This window comes from Equus asinus, chromosome 9, assembly GCF_041296235.1.
Source record: "Equus asinus isolate D_3611 breed Donkey chromosome 9, EquAss-T2T_v2, whole genome shotgun sequence".
NCBI classification, from domain to species: domain Eukaryota; kingdom Metazoa; phylum Chordata; class Mammalia; order Perissodactyla; family Equidae; genus Equus; species Equus asinus.
Genome location: NC_091798.1, coordinates 30,629,530 through 30,650,785, shown reverse-complemented (window position 1 = coordinate 30,650,785; position 21,256 = coordinate 30,629,530). Strand labels below are relative to the sequence as shown.

At 47.7% G+C, this 21,256-nt stretch overlaps 1 protein-coding gene across 5 annotated transcripts in view; it reads left to right on the top strand.

Annotated features, from left to right (window-relative positions):
- Positions 1 to 545: 545 nt before the first annotated feature.
- Positions 546 to 21,256, top strand: part of PPARGC1B (PPARG coactivator 1 beta) — a 125,692-nt gene continuing 104,981 nt past the window's right edge. The window contains exons 1-2 of one of the 5 annotated variants that reach the window (XM_070517202.1): positions 550 to 8,482; positions 9,394 to 17,215. In XM_070517202.1, coding sequence (XP_070373303.1) covers positions 17,138 to 17,215 — 78 coding nt within the window. In that variant the 5' untranslated portion in view covers positions 550 to 8,482; positions 9,394 to 17,137. Of the gene's footprint in view, positions 17,216 to 21,256 lie in introns of all 5 variants that reach the window. The other 4 variants (XR_011505759.1, XR_006532712.2, XM_044777842.2 and 1 more) reach the window with 4 other exon arrangements.

Sequence of the window (21,256 nt, the reverse complement as noted above, 5' to 3'; positions counted from 1 at the left end):
CCTGGACCAAAGCCGGGCCCATGGAGGTGGAGAAAAGTGGGTGGTCTCCCTGACTCCTTCAAGCCCTCACTGATCGCCTCCTTTGGCATTCATAGTCAGTATCACCCAATTTCATACCTGGTGATGGGCTTATATCTGTTAGGATTCTTTTAGGTGTGATTGCACAGAAACCTGGCTCAAACTAGCTCAAGCTCAACCCTGTTGAGCAGTGTCAGGCTCGTGGTAGGTGTTCAGTAAACGATGAATGAATAAATGAAGACGTGAATTGCTCCCGACTCCTGGACCATTGTTCCTTCTACTACACATTAGGCAATACTGACTTAAGCCTCAATTCCATAACCCTAAATACTGTAAAGGCCGTCTATTCTGGACTTGGACCCAACTCGGGAATCCCTTCCACAGCATGCCTGACAGATATCCATTTGGCCTGGCTTTGGAATTCTTCTGGGACAGGATTCTCACCACTTCAAAAACCAATCAATATTTTTTTAAAAACCAACCAAATAGATAATGCATTTTTAAAATCAGCTTTATTGAAGTATAATTTACATACAATAAATGCACCAACTTCAGTATAAAATTCAGTGACTTTGAGAAGCATGTACAGTTATGCAACCACCGCCACAATACAGTTTAGAACATTCCCATCATGCCAGAAAAGTGTGTTTGTCCGCCCTTGTACTCAACCTGCCCTCCCCACCCCTGGTCTCCACTTCCTGTCACTATAATTTTGTCTTTTCTAGAATTTTGTTTCAATGGAATTTAAACACTGTTCAGTCTTTTGAGTCTGGCGTATTTCTCTTAGCATGATGCATTTGAGATTCATCTATGTTGTTTCCTCTGTCACTAGTCTGTTCCTTTTTATTGCTGAATAGTATTCCATTGAATGGATATTACCACAATTTGTTTATTCATTCACCATTTGTTTATTTGTTCAATTTGTTTATTAAACCCAACATTTGGGGTTTTTTTTTTTTTCCAGTTTTCGGCTATTGTTAACAAAGCTACTATGATAAATCAAAAATGCATCATTGTATGGACATATTTTTAAAATTTCTTTTGTATATATTCCTAGAATGGAATTTCTGGATCATATGGAAAGTATATGTTTAACTTTTTAAAAAACTGCCAAACTCTTTTCCAAAGTGTTATCATTTTGTATTTGTATCATCCTGCATTCCTGTCAATATCGTATGAGAGTTCCGGGTGCTCCACATTGCCACGAACACTTGGTATGGTCAGTTTTTAAATTTTAGACACATAGGAAATGTGTAGTGGCATTACATTGTGACTGTCATTTCTGTTTCCCTAATGACTAATGATACAGAGCATGTTCCATGTGCATATACACTATTTATATAAAATAGATATCATTTTAAAGCAATACTTTCTGCTGTTAGAAATCTCCAAGCTCTATTGGTTCAAATGAATTTAACAAATATTTATTCATCATTTCTTCTGTGTCATTTACTGTGAAGTCTGATGTACCTAAGATTAAGACCCAGTCCCTGGCCTTGATTTGCTTAGTTTCATGGTGAGACAAGGATACTTAGAAGAGAAAAATTTCTCACGCAAGGTGTCAGTGCATTAATAGAGGTAAGCCCAGGATACAGAGAAGACATTCTCTCCAGCCAGGGGTGATGGTGGGGTGGGGGAGTGAGGGTGTGGAGCGGGGGGGTCAAAGGAACTTCCACCCTAGCTCTGAACTCTATCATCACAGAGATACAGGCATATTGTCATTCATTCATCACACACTCCTTGAGCACCTCTGTGGACCAGACACTGTGCTGGCTCAGGGGATGGCCATGAACCAGACAGACATGGTCCCTGTCTCAAGGATCTTACAGAGTGAGGGAGTAAGTTTACTTCCTTTCCTCATGGCAACTTATATCAAAAATATATATCTACCTATCAAAGAATTGCTAAGTGATTAGAAAACATCAAAACAGATAGATTTACTCTAGTTGTATATGTTATATAACTTTACATTGATGCTTCATTAAGAGGTCTTTCATTTAAGGTACATATATCTATTGAGCATTTGGTTCTTTCACATGGGTTACCTCCCTGGGTCCACATGATCAACGAGAGAGATTAGGATTGCTACTATCTTTGAAACTAAGAGACAGAGAGCTGGAAAACTGGCCCAAAGTCACTCAAAAAGTAGAACAAGTCTTTGAACCCAAATCTTGGGACTTTAAATCCAAATACTGTTTTGAATAGTATCTGAGAACTTGGCACATTTTTAGAAGAATTTCAGGACTAGTGTACTAACTATAATGAGTTGAAATTAAGGTCCAAGGGATTATGGTTTGGGTTATTTTCCAGAATTTTCCAAATATCTATCCAAATCCCACATTTAGCCCGGGAGGTCACTGAGATGCAGAGGGAATGGCCACATAGTGAGTCAGAACCCAGGTCCACGCTGTTGTTTTGTGAGAGTGCTGCCTCTCGCTGCTCCCTAATGCGCATGGTCCGTCTCCATTTATTTAGTCCACAAACATCTGGTGCAGTCTGCACCGCTGTGGGCAAAGGAGTGAGCGATGATGGGGAGAGAGACTCAAGAGACCTGGGTTCAAATCACAGCTCTGCCACTTCCAAGCTGAATGACTCTGGAAAGTAACAACCTCTCCAGTCTCGGTTTTCTCATCTGGGAAACGGGGATCACGACAGCACTGACATCGCAGAGTTGCTGAGAAGTGTCAAAGAGCAAATGCACGGAAAGCCCCCATCTTGAGTTCTGGATTTTGCTATTTGTTGAATAAATGGAGGAATGTAAATAGCTCCCGGCTGGGCTCATAATAGCACTGGATAAATTACACCATGGCCAGTTTTTCTACTTACTAATTGCACTAAAGCTATTTTTTATGAAAATCGAATTAAAGGAAATTTTAGTAGAGAACATCATCACTAAAATCAAAACACAAATACACTGTTTCATTTCTCCATGTTTTCTTCAAAACTTCATCCCCATTTTTATTGCATTAAAGTGATATATTATTAAGAAGCTGACAACACTAAAGAAATCCTAAAAGTATATTTTTATATAAAACCTGCCACCCAAATACACTAACAGTTTTCATTTTTTCACATTGCTTTTCAACTTTTATTCAGAAATTTTTACTTCATTGGAATCAGAATGGCTCTTTTTGTGTCACTGTTTTTTTTTTTTTACCATTGCATTATTTAATTTTTACTTTGTGGTTTTTTTCTTTTTTTTGAGGAAGATTGGCCCTGAGTTAACATTTGTGCCCATCTTCCTCTATTTTATATGTGGGGTGCTGCCACAGCATGGCTTGACAAGGAGTGTGTTAGGTCCACACCGGGGATCTGAACCAGGGAACCCCCGGCCAAAACAGAGCCCAGGAACTTAACCACTAGGCACCAGGCCCACCCCTCAAATTTTTTAATAAATAAAGTTGTTCATGAATTTATGCTTGTGATTGGTAATGGTTCCATGCTATTCTACCCAGTAGAGTCCTTCCAGTAACTTACAGAAACTCCATCCCTGCAGGAAATTATATCATATTATCATATTGTATCTTCTTATATTCCACAAAATCACTAAATGTTTACTGTGTAATATGTGAGCATCACCACAATTCTATAGGGTAAGTATTAAAGTTATCCCACTTTACAGATGAGGAAACTGAGGTTCAGATTATTTTAAAAATTTGCCAAAATTCATACAGCTAGTGTTTCAGTTATCTCTTGCTGTGTAACAAATTGCCCCCAAATGTAAAGGCTTAAGGCAACCAGCACCACTTATTTGTTCATGATTCTGCAATATGGTCGGGGCCTGGTGCATTTGGCTCATCTCTGCTCCACATGGTGCTGACCAAGGCAGCTTCAAGGGGGCTGGAAGTTCCAAGATGGGTTTATTCAGACACGTGGTGCCTCAGCAGGGGAGGCTGAAATAGCTGGAGCCAGCTGGTTACTCTCTTTGCAGTCTTGCATCCTCCAGGGCCTCCTTCTTTCCACGTGGTCTATGTAGCAGGTTAGCTGGTCTTCACGTGGTGGCTGGCTTCCTAGAGAGCGAAAGCAGAAGCTCCCAGCTGTCCCAAGCCCTAGCCCAGAACAGGCACGGCGTCCTTCCGGTTGCATTCTCTTGGTCAAAGCAAGTCACAAGGCCAGTCTGGAGTCAAGGGGAGGCAAACAGATCCCACCCCTGATGCTCGGGGGAGCAGCACACACGAGGCTGGGCGGGACTGCCGCCGCCATCTTGATAGTGACAGCGCTGAGCTTCGAGCCTGGCTCCAGGCTCCAGCCCCATTCCACCGCAATCAATGTTCTGCCTGGCTAGCTTTTTCTCTTCCTTTCACTCATTTTTAGGTTGAATTCCCAGGAACAGGGAGACCCAGTCAAAGGGCAGGCACATTGCTGGGCTCTATGCTGAGACTAGGCGCGCCTGCAGAGCAAACGGATCTCGTGAGTTTCTTAAGCACATTGCTTCAGCCTCCTCCTTCTCTTCACAAAGGAGACCCAGGTTTAATTTTGTTCATGCTATTGTTGCACCCACTTTAACAGAGGAAATCTTGGCTCCTGCTATGGAGAACCTCCTCGGGACTCCTGGGCCACAGTAAAGTCAGCAGAGTCGTGATCAGCTGCTCCCAAGCTCTGCAGGATAGTGTTCCCCTGGGGCAGGGGCATGTGGGGAAAGTAATTTGCTGACCTTGACTCTTTGAAGAACTTGGGGTGTAGCGGAAAGAACATGGCTTATCCTTGTCAGAGTTTACTCCCCCTTCTGAAGGGTGACCAGGTGTCCTTGTTTGCTGTGTCCCATGTTCTGTCCAGTTTAGAATTTGTCTGGGGAAAAACCCTCCCAATTTGGATAGTAAGTTATATGCTTACCCTACCTGCCACAGAAACTTGGCTAAGTCCTTTCTCCTCCCTGAGCCTCTGCTTCATCTGTACAACAGGCCTGTCTACCACGTCACAGAGATGTGGATCACTGTTCATTTAATAGCATCCTTCCTTGTGGCAGGAACCATCCTAGATTCTGGGGGACACTGTGACTAATAGGACAGTTCCTGCTCTCCTGCCTTGCTTGTCTTACAAGTAAACAAGGAAGATAATTACAGAGATTTAATTTAGATCAGATAGTCAGGGAGGGCCTCTCTGAGAAGGTGAGATTTGGGCTAAGGCATGAAGAAGGAGAGTAGGGCACAGGGGGAGCTGAGGGAAGAACATTCCTGGTCAAGGGAACAGCAAATGCAAAGGCCCTGAGGCAGGAGCTAACTCATTACAAGGAATAGAAGGGAGCTTATGAGTTGGGCCATGCTCTGTAAACTGTGAATAGTCCCAACAGTAATTATTCTACTAGAGCATTTTAAAATACTGTCACATCCTTTATCTTAAATGATCCTCATAATATTTAAGAGGTTGGAGAGGTGGGGCAGAGGAATATTAATCATGCTTTATGGAACAAAATATTCTTATGAATTGTCTTTGCATATTTTTCCGAAATGATCCCACTATACTTCTATGTTCAAATTTAATTTCATGTATTACCGTTATCTTTTTTTTTTTTTTTAGAGATTGGCACCTGAGCTAACAACTGTTGCCAATCTTCTTCTTTTTTTTTTTTTAATTGCTTTTTCTCTCTACTTCCCCCCAGTACGTAGCTGTATATTTTAGTTGTGGGTCCTTCTAGTTGTGGCATGTGGGATGCTGCCTCAGCATGGCCTGATGAGCCGTGCCATGTCCGCGCCCAGGATCCGAACCAGCAAAACCCTGGGCCGCCAAGGCAGAGTGCGTGAACTTAACCACTCAGCCATGGGGCTGGCCCCATCACTGTTATCTTTTATTGCTTTTGATGATGGGAATCTTTTGGGAACCAGAGACATCTTTATACATCTCTTTCCTTTATGATACTTAATTCTATGTTGAGTCCTCAGTGCGCAGCTTTGGCACCTATATGCGTAAGAAGTATTGGTCTGTAGCTTTCTTTTCTTGTGTTGTCTTTGTTCGGTTTTGGTATCAGAGTAACACAGCCCTCACAGAATTACTTGAGAAGTGCTCCTTCCTGTCCTATATTTTGGAAGACTTTGTGAAGAGTTGGTATGGATTCCTCTTTGGTAGAATCACCAAGGGAACCATCTGGGCCAAGGCTTTTCTGTGTGGGTAACTTTCTGCTTACTAATTCAATTTCTTTACTTGCTTCGGGTCTCCTCAGATGTTCTATTTCTTGAATTGATTTGGTTTGAACAGTTTGTGTCTTTCCAGGAAATGGGCTGTTTCACCAGAGTTGTCTCATCTGTTGGCAGTTGTTCATGGTCTGCCTTTATAATCCTTTTTGTTTCTGTAAGTTTGGAAGTAATGTCCCCTCTTTCATTTCTTATCTTAGTAATTTGAATCTTCTCTCTTTCTTTCTTGGTCAGTCTAGCTAAAGGTTTGTCCATTTTGTTGATCTTTTCAGAGAACCAACTGTTGGTTTTGTTGATTTTCTCTATTGTTCTTCTATTTTGTTAATTTTGGCTCTGATCTTTGGTATTTCCTTTCTGCTGCTTGCTTTAGGCTGAGTTTGCTCTTTTTCCAGTGCCTTAAGGTGGAGGGTTAGATTATTGATTTGAGATCTTCTTTTTTATTATAGGCATTTAGCGCTATAAATTTCCCTCTCCCATGTGTACTGTTGTTTAACTGCGGGAGTCTGGGGTGCCATCGCACCCTCCCCACCCACCCTGAAGAGGCTGGAGTGAAATAACCAGGCCTGGAGTCATGGAGCCTTCACTTGCTGGGTGAGCTTGGCTAAGTCCCTGCCCCTCTTGGGTCTTAGTTGTTTCTTATATTTAAAATGAAGGGACTTGGGGCCAGCCCAGTGGCACAGCGGTTAAATGCGCACGTTCCGCTTCGGTGGCTGAGAGTTCACTGGTTTGGATCCTGGGTGCTGACATGGCACCACTTGGCAAGCCATGCTGTGGTAGGCGTCCCACATATAAGGTGGAGGAAGATGGGCACAGATGTTAGCTCAGGGCCAGTCTTCCTCAGCAAAAAGAGGAGGAAGAGGAGGATTGACAGATATTAGCTCAGGGCTAATCTTCCTAAAAGAAAAATTAATAAAATAAAATAAAGGGGCTGGACCACAGCACAGGCTCACATCTGACTCGTCTCTGTATCCCTTTGGACTGGATGTAGTTTGTTTCTGCTGCTCAGCATCTCTTCCTCTCCCTCTGGCAAACTTACCTGATTTCCATTTGTGGAGAGACCTCTCCCTCATATTATATCTAGACCGTTTTTTTGTGCCGTGGACCCCTCTGGCAGTCTGTAGAAGCCTATGGACCCCTCTCAGATCAATGTATTTTAAATGCATAATATCAAATATATATGACTTAAGAGAAGTCAGTTATATTTAAATAGTCATCAAATGATTAGACAAATTTATGCTATAGTAATGTATATATACTTCTTTATTAACATATTAAATAACAAGATCCAGTTGGTCAAATAACTACCATAATTTCAAAATAGTGATGAACATAAATGATATTTTAAGATATCTGTGACAACTGTGATGTGATATTGAAATATCTGTGATTTCTGTTGGTGACAAAGTTCTGGGTTTTTTTTAATACTACTATGCCTTGTTTGCTACATTCACCATAGAAGGAAATGCTAAATGTCAGTTGGAAGTTAGTGAAAAGAGAGATATAATTGTTTCCCATTCAAATTAATGATCTCTTGTTGAGAAACCTTGGTTTTGGGGGTTTCTATGAAACAGCTTGACTCCTGGATTGAGAGGTGGGCGTGTAACCCAGTACTGGCCATCAGAGCAGGCACTGGCCCAGGGATGGGCACGTGAGCCAAACTGATCCGATCAGCGAATCCTGGACTTTTATTGGACACGCGGCACCATTCTTCCTGCTGGACTTGCTGAGTGGATCGGGTTTAGACCCTGTGTATACTACCTTGCCATCACCAGGAGAGAACCTGCCTCAGAATGGAGCTGACACAGAGGAAAGCAGAGCTGAGAAATGAACATCCGCACCTTCCTCGCAACATTCCTCCTTTTAGTGTGTCAATTATGGAAGCCAATACATTATCTGTTTAAGCCAGTTTGAGTAGGGTTTTCTGTTCATTGCAACCAAAGCAGTCACAACTAATATAGTCCCACACAGCTTAGCAGAATGCCTGACACAAAATAGTTTGCTCCTGAAGGAATGATGAATGAATTTCAAACAATGGGGAACATGATTAATATTATTTACTAAACTCACATATGCAGATGTGGCTTGATTGGGTATTAAAAGATGAAGGGTATACCTAAAGTAAGCATTCCATAGGCTTTTGTTGGTTGAATGAATAAAGGAGCTCATCCACTGTCATGATTTTCTATCCCCAGCTTTGCACACTCTTCAGTGATAAAACCAGGACCATATAACCACCTGGAGAGCACATGTCTAGAATCATGATGTACCAACAGTTACAAATCAAGTCCATGGCACACTTACACCAGGAAGATGGTGCAGCAATTTAAAGGAATAAGGTAGAGCCATATGCACTGGTATGGAAAGACCTCCAAGACATGTTAAGTAGGAAACTACAAAACAGCAATTACAGGAAGATTCCATTTTCATTAAAAACAAAGTCTCCAAAATAAAACTTTGAGTTTCTCTATGAACATAATGAGTATGTAGATCAAAGAAAAAAGTCTGGAAGGCCACTCATGCAACACTGACAGTGGGCACCTCTGGGGAGGGAGTGGTATTGCATAGTGGTGGGCACAGAAACTTGTCCTTTCTCTATATTGTTTACTTTTTTTTTTTTGGTGAGGAAGATTTGCCCTGAGGTAACATCCATTGCTAATCTTCCTCTTTTTTTTCTTTTTTCTTGAGGAAGATTAGCCCTGAGCTAACATCTGTGTTAATCCTCCTCTATTTCATATGTGGGATGCCTCCACAGCATGGCTGATGAGTGGAGTAAGTCCACACCTGGGATCTGAACCCACAAACCCGGGCTGCTGAAGTGGAGCATGTGGAACTTTAACCACTCAGCCATTTTTTATACAAGGATAAAATAATTATGTGTCACTTGTGTAATTTAAAATAATTTATAATGAGGGCCTGGCCCTGTGGCCAAGTGGTTAAAGTTCTGCACGCTCCACTTTGGTGGCCTGGGTTTGTGGGTTCGGATCCTGGGTGCAGACCTACTCGACTCACCAACCACACTGTGGAGGTTTCTCACATACAAAAAACAGAGGCAGATTGGCACAGATGTTAGCTCAGAGCTAATCTTCCTCAAGCAGAGAAAGAAATAAAAAGAAGAGGCTTGGCAATGGATGTTAGCTCAGGGCGAATCTTCCTCAGCACACACACACAAATTTATAATGAAAAAATAATAAAACAACTCCGACAGAAGGTCAAGCATTCCTTTCAACCTGTATTTTCTTCCCCTGAGGTGCCTGTCAATATTCTCAGGGAAGCTGAAGAGGGCTACGTCCATGATGCTGTGCCCATGATGCCATGCTGTGCCCCTGATGCTGTGCCTGTGATGCTGTGCCTGTGACACTGTGTTGCGCCCATGATGCTGTGCCCATGATGCCGTGTTGTGCCCATGATGCTGTGCTCATGATGCCACGCTGCGCCTGTGATGCTGTGCCCATGATGCTGTGTTGCGTCCATGATGCTGTGCCTGTGATGCTGTGCCCATGATGCCATGCTGCGCCCATGATGCCATGCTGTGCCCTCTATACCTTGCCGTGCCTGAGAGGCCATGCCCTTTCCCTGAGATTCTGCAGTTCTGGCTGCTCCAGGAGCCAAGGAGATTCCACCCCATATAAAATGCTCCTGGGGTGGCCTACTGACCTGGATTCTCGTCTCCGTATCCTGACTCCAACTGCCTCTGCTGCCAAACTACACATGGCCCAGATGATTTCTCCCGCAAATGGAAGAGGGAATCAGAGCATCTCACAGTCAGGGCAGAGGCCCCGGGGGAGACGCCCACCCGAGGCATGTTTGGGATGACTGATCCCGTCCAAGCCCATGGTTGCGCAGACTGGAAATCTGACTCTCAGAGTGGAGAAGAGATTTGTCCGAATGTGAGTTCAGTGCCAGAGTGAGACTCCAACTTGATTCCCAGTTTAGAGCTCACTTTAGGAGGGAGTTCCCAAAAGTTCCTTCATCTTAGCTACCCCTTTATGTTGAGATCCTGGGTCTCCAAAATGTCCCGATTACAACGCATATCTATTACTTAAATAACACCCAGCAACGTAGTTTAGCGCCCAGTAACATAGTTTATCAGAGGAGCTGGTTTTTAGTATAGAAAGCAGATAGCAAGTTACACTTTATTTTATTTATTACAAAAACAGAATTTTAGGGCCTGGCTCCTTGGCCAAGTGGTTAAAGTTCTGCGCACTCCGCATCGGTGGCCCAGGTTCGCTGGTTGGGATCCCGGGTGTGAAACCTACTCCACTCATTAGCCAGGTTTGGAGGTGTCCCACATACAAAATAGAGGAAGATTGGCACAGATGTTAGCTCAGGGCTGGTCTTCCTCAAGCAAAAAAAGAGAGGAGGATTGGCAATGGAGGATAGCTCAGGGCAAAACTTCCTCAGCAAAAAAAAAAAATTGTAACAACTCCGATGAAAATATTAAAACAAATTATTTCTGCCATCCTAATTGTGTTTCTTTTGTTCACATTTCTTATGTCGCTCTAACATACATACTTTACATGTACATTTGTGCATAAGCTATAATCATTTTGTAAACATTTTTATAACCTTGTTTCACTTAATATCATACATGTTTCCCTGGACATTTTCCATGTAGCCTTCTACTTTCTGCAGAGTATTTCATCAAGAAAGTAAACCATTATTTACATAACTACATCTTCATTGTTCTTAAATTATAAAATGTTTCAAACATACAGAAAAGCTCAGGGAAAAATACACTACACAGATTTAACAAATCCTGATAATTTAAAAATATTTTTGAGATTAAGAAATAAATAAAACATTACAGGTACAGTGGGAGCTCTCTTCTCTACAATGTGCTCTAACCTCCGCAGGACAAGCTGCATAACTTGCAAGCCCCAGTGCAAAATGAAAATGCAGGCACCCTTATTCAAAAATCATTATGAATTTCAAGATGGCAACAGCAGAGCATTCAACCAAGTGTGGGGCCCAGTGTAGCTGCACAGGTCACACACCCATGAAGCCAGCCCTGGATCCCCCTCCCCTCTCATTCACCTAAAATTGATCTGTGTCTTTGCCATCCCATGTTTATGCTTTTACTTCATATACATGTAATAACCACCATTATGGAGTGTTATTGTAGATATTTTTAAATAATACATAAATGGCATGATACTGTATGTATCCTCGAGGTGCTTGCTTGTCTTGCTTCTTGTTTTTATGATTCATCTGTGTGGATTCATGTCGATGTTTATTGATTTTCACTGTTGGCTAATATTCCATTGTGTGATCTCACCATAGTTTGTTTTTCCAGTACCGTCTATTTTTTACCACCAACAATGCCACAGTGAACGTCTTTGGACACTGCTCTGTGCATATGTGTGAGCTTTTGTCTACTCTCTGTAACTGGGTGTGGAATTGAACTGTTCCGTCTTACTAGACGTTGAGGTTATTTCCAGTTTTTGGCTTGGCGTTGATGTGCTCTCCTTGCATGCCTCCACTCGGATATCCCACAGGCATGTGAAACCCCACTGTAGTTGCCTCCCCTCTGAGACCCATCATCCACTGAAGCCAGAACCTGAGTGTTCTAACCCTTCCCACCACTTCTTACCTCTGACCAAGCCCATTGATTCTCACTCTAAAATATGGTTTTAACCCATTCCTTCTCCATATTCCTCCTGCTACTTTCATTGTCTTGGCTCAGGACCCCACCCCTACCCTGGACTCTTTTCCCAGCTCCTAACTGGTCCTTCATTCCTTCTAGTCTCCAGCCCCCCAGCTTCCTCCACAGAAGAACTATTATACCCTAGCGACCTGCATGTTGACTGGTCTCTCCCCAGCATGTGGTGATCAGAGCTGTGAGTTGCACAAGAGGAAAGATGGTATCATGGTTACCACTTGTGGGCCTGTAGCTCAGTGACTGGCACCCAGGAGAGTCTAAAAATATTTGTCGAATCAAAGTATATATAAACATCTTGTGGTAATTTTCCTATCTTTCAGATCAGACCCTTAGGATAAATTCCCAGAAGGAGCATTATTGACGACTTAGGATAATGAATGTAAACTTCAAAGTCTTTTGTAGGTGAACTTGATCCACACAAGACTCTAGGTCAGGCAGGCAGATAGAGTGATCCTCACTGAGGAGTCACCTTCCCAAGGTCCCAAAGCCAGTAAGGGACAGAGTGTAAGGAACAACAGATACTCGGGTATTCTTGCCATCTGCTGGCCTTATTTGAGAGGGACACTAAATTTAGATGTTGTCTTTAATGTCAACTGTCTCTTTAAATGTTGCTGTCCTGGTATACATAGACAGATCTAGATTGATCTATCTATCTATCTATCTGTCTATCTCTCTCTCTCCTGGTAGTATTTACATCTCTCAACAAAAACACAATTCACAACCCTGGGCCTTTATTTCTCCATCTATCAAATGGGCATAAGGAGGACTCTGTCTAGAATCTCTTTGTTCTGTGGGCAGATGTTTCTATCCCTACTCTGCTTCATCATTCCCATGCTTTATGCACAGTCATTTATGAGGCTGAGGAGGTTGAATTAGAAAAACTGTGCTTGCAAAACTGAGAGACAGTAATATCTGAATTAATAGCGATTGAATGCCCCTCACCTGCTGATTTGGAAGCCCTTTAATCATTTGTAGCATACGAAAGAGAAAGGGAACTGCTAAATGTACCCCCAAAATGTACTGGTGTGTTCACAGGTTAGCCCTAGAGGAAGAAGAGGGCATTGGTTAAATGCAAAGAAGTGTCTTGCTTATGGTTGACTCTCAAGTGCCAAAGGGCCCCATCCCCATCTCTGAGATCCTCGAATGACACCACCTAAGTAATGTCCTCCTAGGTTTGTCTTTCCAAAGGCTCAGTGCCGATGAGGAGGTGATCCTGTGGAGGCCGCCTGAGCACTACACACACAGTCTGGAGCTCTGGCTTCTAGTCCCGGCTCTGCCACTGAAGGGCCGTGTGGCCTCAGCCATGTTCTTCTACCTGCACAGGGAAGCGGGTGAATAACACAACCTCCACTGCCTTCCACGGTTCTGAAGTTTCCAAAGCTCTGTCACTCAGTGTAAGGTGGAAATGGCTCTCAGAATTAACAATGCAAAGCAGGTGACTTTTCAGTTCCTCTTGGCTTGAGTCCCTGCCTCTGGGATGGAAGCTGGGAAATAGGTATGTGTCTGGCTCCCTGGCCTGGACCATAGAATCACAGAGTTGTGGGTGGCTGGCAGGAAACCTCAGTGATTATCAGGACCCGTGTCCCATTTCCCTCACTCATTCAACAAAAATTTACTAAGCAGTTGTGTTGAATAGAATGTGGGCAGGGATGGCAGCTGTTGTGGTCGCTGATTGATCCAAGGCATTTAGCACGATGACGGGCACAGAGTAGGTGCTCATTAAACATCTGTTGCATGATGGGCGGTTTCCTGTAGCAGAGTCATCTAGGGGAGCCCATTAAATGTAGGTTCCCGGGCCCATGGCAGACCAACTGAAACGTAATCTCTGGTGATATGGCTCAGGTGACCTCACACCCTCTAGAGTTTGAGAACCACGTCTTTAGTGTCTGAATAAAGCATTCTCCTATTATCAGAAGGGAGCAAATGCTGATGGTTTTACTTTTGAGCATTTGTTGATAGTGACTAAAATATTCAAGTTAAATAGGTTCATTGCGCTGGAGCCATTTCCGTGGAGACTGGAGGAGTCTGGGCTTTGCCCAGGGCATGCGCAGAACAAACTTTCACTAATCTCGGGAGAGGCAAGGCCAATAAAAGGGCCAAGAAGATAGAAGTCAACACACGGAGTCCAAGTTTGGCGTTATTATTGCCTTCCACTTGAAAGTCATAAAATAAGAAAGGTGCCACCATTCCAGCTTCCTGGTTGCTGGTGTGAGGTCTTTTCAATCCCTTTCAAGGGTCTGTGGCTTGGTCTGTCACAGACCTGGGTTTGAATCTCAGCTGTGTCTTTTAACAGCTTGGTCTTTAGCTAATCACCGTTTTAAGCTTTGCTTTCCTCAGTCATAAAATGGACATCACAATGCCGATGACTCAGGTTGTTGCAACCTGAGATGCTATAAACTCAGGTGTTTGGCACATGCTCAGTACAGAAAAGCTGCTACGTTTTGCTGATAGTTATAAAGTGCCATCATATCTCTGGCGGGTTCCGGAGAGGTTCATTGAGCCCAGCCCTTTCGCTTTACAGGTGCGGAAACAGCCTCAGAGACGGAAGCAAACCACATGATTGCACAAGATCATCTAGCACCTTACGTTTCTTGAGGGCTTCTAATTTCAGGGGAGAAGTTCCAATTCCTGCAGGGACTAGAGAAGGTGAGGAGGCTGACTCTACAGGTGTCTGTGACGAAGGAATTCCTGGGATAAGATGCTTTTGAAAAGGAAGCTAGATATCTCAGGGGAGGTGCCTTCTCACCTGGGTTTATTGCCAGCCAGAAGCCCATCCTGAGGACACAATGATCAGTGAGACAGTCCCTGAAGCTGGGCAATTTGAGACTTTTCTATCAACGCTGGAGTTTTAAAGACAAAAGCCTTTGGTGAGCATTGTTGAGGCCTTTCCTGGGAGGCCCTGTCCGGTCCTGCAGCTCTGCAGGAGATGACTGTTCTTGGGGACCCTCCCTCTGAGACTGGCCTCTAGGCTCTAAGGGGCATAACACCAGTCAGAGGCCAGGCTGGATCTGGTAGCGACACCTCTGGAAGCTGTCCCACAGGCCTCTGCCTCTGGTGTCCAAGGGAAGCAGCTGAAAAGTGGGGCCTTAGGGGAGCTCAAGTCTTTAGTGCTGGTGGTGATGACAAGAGTGAGGATCAGCACTTCCTCTCTGCCAGGTGCAGGGCCATGCCATTCATTTTACATGCATTGCTTCATTCAGTCTTTACCAGATCCCTGTGTGGAGGAAACTGAGGCTCGGAGGTTAAATAAATGACCAAGGGCACATGGCTAGTGAGTACCACAATTCACAACCAGATCTCCTGGAGTATAAGATAGCCAGCAGCCTGCAAGTGCCAGAAGAAAGGAAAGTAACATTGGCTTTCAAGGGGTATGTATTTTATCCTCATTTTTACAGATGTGGAAAGAGAGGACCAGAGTTTAGCATTTTCCCTATGAGGCCAGGCACTGTGCCAAACACTTTGCATATATTATCTCCTCAATCATCCTATCAATCATAACATCCTTATGAAGTAAGTCATTCTGTGATCTCTATTTGTGGAGATGAGGAAATCGAGGCCCGAGACTAAATGACTTGCGGGGGTTCCAAAACCAGGCAGTCTGACCAGAGGGCCCAGGCTCTCAACTTCTCCAGTTGCCCAGCACTGGAACAAGATGTGGCAGGGCTGGACCAGAAGCCAGGACTGCTGACTCCCAGCCTCGAGCTCCAAGGCTAGATGTAGGCTCTCTGTTAGAATACCTCGATCCTTAAAAGCGCACCTATAGCCCAAAGGGTGAATTCACGCCCTGCAGTTCCGGGAAACTCAGACTAGAGAAGAAGGAAGCTTTTGCTCAGGTGTTCAAGTCTGAGCAGTTGTACTGTCCTGGGGACTCTCTTTGTTTCCTCCACCGGCTGGGAGGGAGCCCTGGGCAGGGCGGGCAGGGTGGGGCAGCCCTTGTGAGTACAGGGTGGGAGGAGGGCAGGAGGCAGGCATGCCCAATCAATGGGCCTAAATCTTCCCGCCTTCATCCAGGTGGTGCCCTCATCTCCTGGCGGGCAAATAGCAGGGCACGATGAGGGCAGTTCAAGATTGGAGTTGGGATGCCTGAGTTCTGGTTCTGGCTCAGGCACTCACTCCCTGTGGGCAGTTTCCTTGTCCATAGGATGTGTGATGGTGGTGGTCGGGATCGAAACCTTCTAGGTTTTTCAGTTAACGCATTATTTATTAAACACCTACTATGTGCCAGGCACTGGAGACACAGCAGGTGCAAAAGCAGATTCAGGCCCTGCATTCAGGTGTCTTAGAGTCTAGTAAGGAGAGACACGAAGATCAAATCTTCACTGAAACAAAGGTAAAATGGCAACTGTGACCAGCGTTTTAAAAGAAAGGTCTGCAGGGCTAAGGATGCCCATGACGGTGGGGGTGGGCAGAGAGAACGGGTTGACAGTCTGAGTGGCAATGGGGAAGGAGGCCCTGAAGATGTGGTTACCAGGTGAATGGCCACTGGGCAGGAGACAGCATGCTGTGTGTAGAGGCCCTTTGTGAAATGGTTCATCAGAGGAAGTGGGAGAAGGCCAGTGGGCCTGGGGAAGCCGGCAGGAGCTTGGCCACTTCAAGGCATTGTGGGCCAGAGTAAGAGAAGTCATTGAAGTTTTCTTGGCGGGGGCGGGGCGTGAGGGGAGACATGAGAGCGAGAGAGAGGTGGTCAAACTCAACAGAAGATGGGTCAATGCATCTTTCAAGGAAAAGATAATGTTACCCCCTCCAAGGAGCCTTCCCTGATTTCCCCACCTTTGACCCACGGCAGCCAAGGCAGAGCAACTCGAGCCTCCAGCCCGGGTAGGGAAATTCAAACCTCCTGGCCAGTCAGGCCTGGGCTTTGTCTTCCTGCTATTGAAGCGCCTTGCGGCTTCAAAAGAGGCCTTCCCGGGCCTCAGTTTCCCCGGCTGTGCAGAAGCAGGTTGTCTCGAAGGACCCGCCCAGCGCTAACGCAACGTGATTCGCTCTGGCAGGAGCGGGGGGCTGCCCGCATTGCTGCGCAGGCATCGGGCTGGGGCTGGGGCACCAGCACCCGGCTGGGGGCGCTTTCCTCCCGGCTCGGGGCTGCGGGAGAGGATCGCGGCGCCAGGCGTTGGGCAGGAAAGTGGGGGCGCGACCCCGGCTCCGGCTCGCGCGGGCCCGCTCGGCCCCGCCCCCGCAGCCAGCGGCCCTGCGGCAGCCCGGGCCTGAGCTCCGCCCTCCGCCTCCCGCCGGCCTCGCTGCCTCCTCCCGCCTCCCTCTCTCGCTTGTTGGCTCCCTCCCCCGCGGCCGGCTCGGCGCTGACTCCGCCGCACGCTGCAGCCGCGGCTGGAAGATGGCGGGGAACGACTGCGGCGCGCTGCTGGACGAAGAGCTCTCCTCCTTCTTCCTCAACTATCTTGCCGACACCCAGGTACGGCCAGCAGGGGCCGCGGGCCCGGGGCCAGAGGTGCTGAGCTGCGGGGGCTGCCGTCGCAGCCGCGGAGGCCGGGAGGCAGCGGTGGGCGCACTGGGGGGACCCGGGGTTCCAGGCTGCAGAACCCCCATTCCATGCGCCCCGCGATGCGCCCCGTTACGGGGGCAGGGAGCTGGAGGTCCCCCCGCGCATGCCAGAACGCTGGCGCCGCGGCAGCTGGGGAGGGTCTAGCCTCAGTCCCTTGGAGTCCGCCCCCCGCCGACAGGGCTGGGGGGTACCGCACTTCCTTGGGGAGGTGGAGCCACGCCAAGATGTGGGGGACCCTCAGCCTGGCTCTGGGTGCTGAAGGCGCGCCCTCAGGCTCCCAGCACTTGCTGCCGTACTTTCACGTGGACTTGTGGCCCCGACACAGGCGCCTGCTCCGGTCCCCGGAGTCCCCTGGTTCTCCGGTCTCCAGCCCCCCGCGTGCTGCTGCTGGCCCCCCGCGGTTCCCTTTGGGCGCCCGCAGCGCGGGGTTTCCTGCCAGTTGCCTGCTAAGGGCATAGGGGTCTGCGGGGCACGTGGACATGCGAACGGGCAGAGCACCTTGCTGGTTTCGCTACCCAGCGGAGCCCCCCGGGGGAAAAGCACGGCAGGATGGGGGCGGAAGGACTGTCTGGGGGCGCCTGGGTCCCCTTGTGGCGCGCGGCCCCGTGTGCGCTCGGAGATGCTGGGGGAAGGGAAGGCGAGGCGGCGTCCCGGGCTGACTGCTCCTGGGAGCCCCACCGGCGACACGCGCGTGACAGGAGAGGGTGCTCTGGTGTGCAGGGGGGGTTGGCGAGGAAGCTGGTGACTTGGAGACGGATGGGGGTGGGTGCTGCTGGGACTAGCAGCCACCGAAAATGCCTGCACAGGCGTGCGCGCCCCCAACCCCTTCCCCGGTTTCCCCCACCCCATGCCTGTTGCAAGCATAAAGTTTGGCCCCATAGTTAGGGTTTTTTTTTCTCTGGGCGCCCGGCTGCGGGTAGCCAGGAGGTTGGGGATGCGGTGGAGCCGAGAATGAGACCCCGGATGCGGGCGCACGCCTGGGAGCGGAGAGGGGCCGCCGGGCGGAACCGGGCGCGGCTCGCTAGGGCTGGTTTGGTACCTGGAGTCGGAGCGCCGGTGCCGGCTCGTTTTGCATAACACTGGAAGGGAGGGGGAAGGCGGCGCCCGGGGGGGGGGGGGGCGAGGAGGGAGGGCAGAGAGGGAAACTTTGCTTCTTGTTATAATCTGCCTGTCTTTGGGCGGCAGCAGCTGTCATGGGACCGGGTGGGCGGGGAGAGGCTTGCAAGCTGACTCCTTGCCGTGAGACGCGACTTGGAGCGGACGCAGCAGCCGAGACGTTCAGCTCCGGGCGGACTCCGGGTGGCGGCTCCCGGCTGGCGGCTCCCGGCTGGCGGCTGGGACGGCGCGGCGTGGCGGGGTGTCGCCGAGAGGAAGCCCGCCACGCGCGGGGGAAGGCCGGCCCTCGCTCGCTGCGGACGGCCATGCGCCAGGGAGCCGCGGGGCCGCGTGGTCGGTGGCGGGCGCGCTCGGGTGGGCTCGGGGCAGGGGCCGATGGGGCTGGTGGCGTGTGATCGCGCTTCTCCAGGCCGAGGGAGAGTGTAATGAGCGGTCTGCGCGCGCGGGGGTGTGTGTTTGTGTGCACACGCCGCGCGCGCCCGGCGCGTACCTTTACCTCTGACGAAACTGCAGTGTAGCTCCCGCGGCGGTCACCGGAGCCGTCACACGTCCCGCGCCCCTGTCTGCGCGGAAGGTCGACCCCCTCCCCCGTCCCGGCCAACAGCCTGGGGCTCGGGGGACTGGGTGCGGGCGGGGCAGAGTTGCCACTGGGAAAGTTACGTCCTCAGCCCTCGCAGCGTCTCCAAACCTCTGGACTGAGATGCGGGTGAAGGAGGCCTGAAATAGCCGCAGCGACCGGTAGCAAGAACTGTCTGTTCTGGACCCGACTCCAGGTTTTAACTCCATCTTCAGTGTTCTTTGGCTCCCCAATAATTAATTATTTTCCCTTTTAGCCGCCTAGGGGGCCTACCCAGCAGGCATATTTCACCCAACGAAACTAGAAAATTGGGTAATCAAGTGTCAGCACAAGCAGTGCAGTGAAAGTTAATCTGGGACGTTTGCTCTTTTTATTTAACCACGTGACGGGCTGGAGATCTTCTGGTGATCCTTGCCGGCCCAACTTGGGAAATGTAATTGATAGGGGGAGCTTTGCAGCCACCCCTAGAAGGCTCACAGAGCCCAGCGGGGAGAGGACCTGGGCGGGCCATCGGGTGCCTCCTCATTTTGCAGTTGGGGATAGAGGCTGTGAGGGGTGAGCGGCTTGTACAGGACCACGCAGCCAGTGAGTGACAGAGCCACCCAGGGCTCCTGACTCCAGGTCCTGTGTGTTACCTCGAAATAGCACTGGACTTGGAGTCAGAAGGCCTGAGTGGAGTCGCCTTCCCCACTCTCTGGCTGGGTGACCCCGGAGCAAGCCATTTTAACTCTCTGAGCCTCCTTTCCTCCATCTGTCAAATGGGGCTGGTAGTGCCGGCAAGAGAAGCCAGTGGCCAGGTGGTGGGGGTGAGCACTGTTTGCATGTGAGATGTCTGATTGTTCCTGCAACTCCCTCTCCATCTCCCTTTGGAAGGGGTGGGGAAAGTGAATAAAAAGGTATTGGTTGTCTTTATCCAAAAACTTGTGTTGTCTTTCCTGGCTAGTCCAGGATCAGACAGAGGGAGGATGCCTGTGTAGGACACTTAACTTTGACTTATTTGGGCCAAAGTTCAGAAATTCAGCAGCCCGGGGATTATGCAAGTTCCTTGGAAAGGTTTGGGACATGGATCCCAAAGGACTTGGGGTTGGCCTCACCTTCGCTTAGCCTGTGCCCCTTGCCTGCGGTGCCCTCACCCGCCCATTCTGCATGGCCTTCTCCTCTAGCAGCCCTTCCCAGCCCCGCTTGCCCAGCTTTCCCTCTCCTCTGGTTTTCTTAGTCAACCATTTTGTGTGTGAGTCCCGTGTCCCAGGAGGTTTCTAGAACTAGAGTGGTGCCTTTCATATCTTTGTGCCCCCGTGGCACCTGTCCCCATGCTGAGTTCCTTTGCTCAGCTCTTGGCTAGGCACATGAAGTACAGACATGGGCCTGGGCTGTACCCGGGCCCTGCCCTGCCGAAGCTCCCAGGCTGGCCAGGGAGACAGCTGGGCAGTGAGTAGCAGGAGAGAGGAATGCAGAGGGCTGCAGCTGTGGGCAATGACTTAGGCTCCAAAGGCCACACAGTAAGCCCACGCTAAATATGGGTTGTTTGAAGTCACTTGGGACATCAATCATAGATGCCCAAAATGTCAGAGTTGGCAGGAACTTTATAAATCATCTGGTCCACCCCCTTATTTAAAAATATTTAGTTATAGAATTGTTAGAAAATACTGACAAGCCTGAAGAAGAAAATTGAAACATGGAATCTTACCCAAAGATAGCCACTATTAATTTTTATATATCTTTCCAGACTTTTTTCTTTCCTGTTGATTCCTATCAATTATATCTTTTGTACAGAAATGGAATCATCCTCTAAATACTAATTGTAACTTGGAATCACACTGTTGTAACTTGCTTTTATCCCCCCTCCAAACAATTTGCTGTGACTGTCTTTACACATCAGTAAACATTCTACTTAATATCTTAATATCCTAATGGTTATAAAGTATTTCATGGAGATTGAACTAAAATGTATTTAATCCGTTCTTTATTGTTAGTCATTTAAGTTGTTTATAATTCTTTTTTTTTTTTGCTCTTGTAAGCCATGCTGAAATGAATATCTTTGCATATGTCTTCTTTCCTTCATTTAAATTCCTAGAAGTGAAATTACTGTGTCAAAGGAACTATGCAGGCGTTCAGTAAACACATTTCTGGATTGCCTTCTAGAAAGATTGTGCTGCTTACACACTTACCAGCTTTGTGTGGGATCGCCTTGTTCCTCATCCCCAGATAACACTTGGTATTTTCATTGTTTTTCTTTTTTACCAGCCTGTTCGTCAATA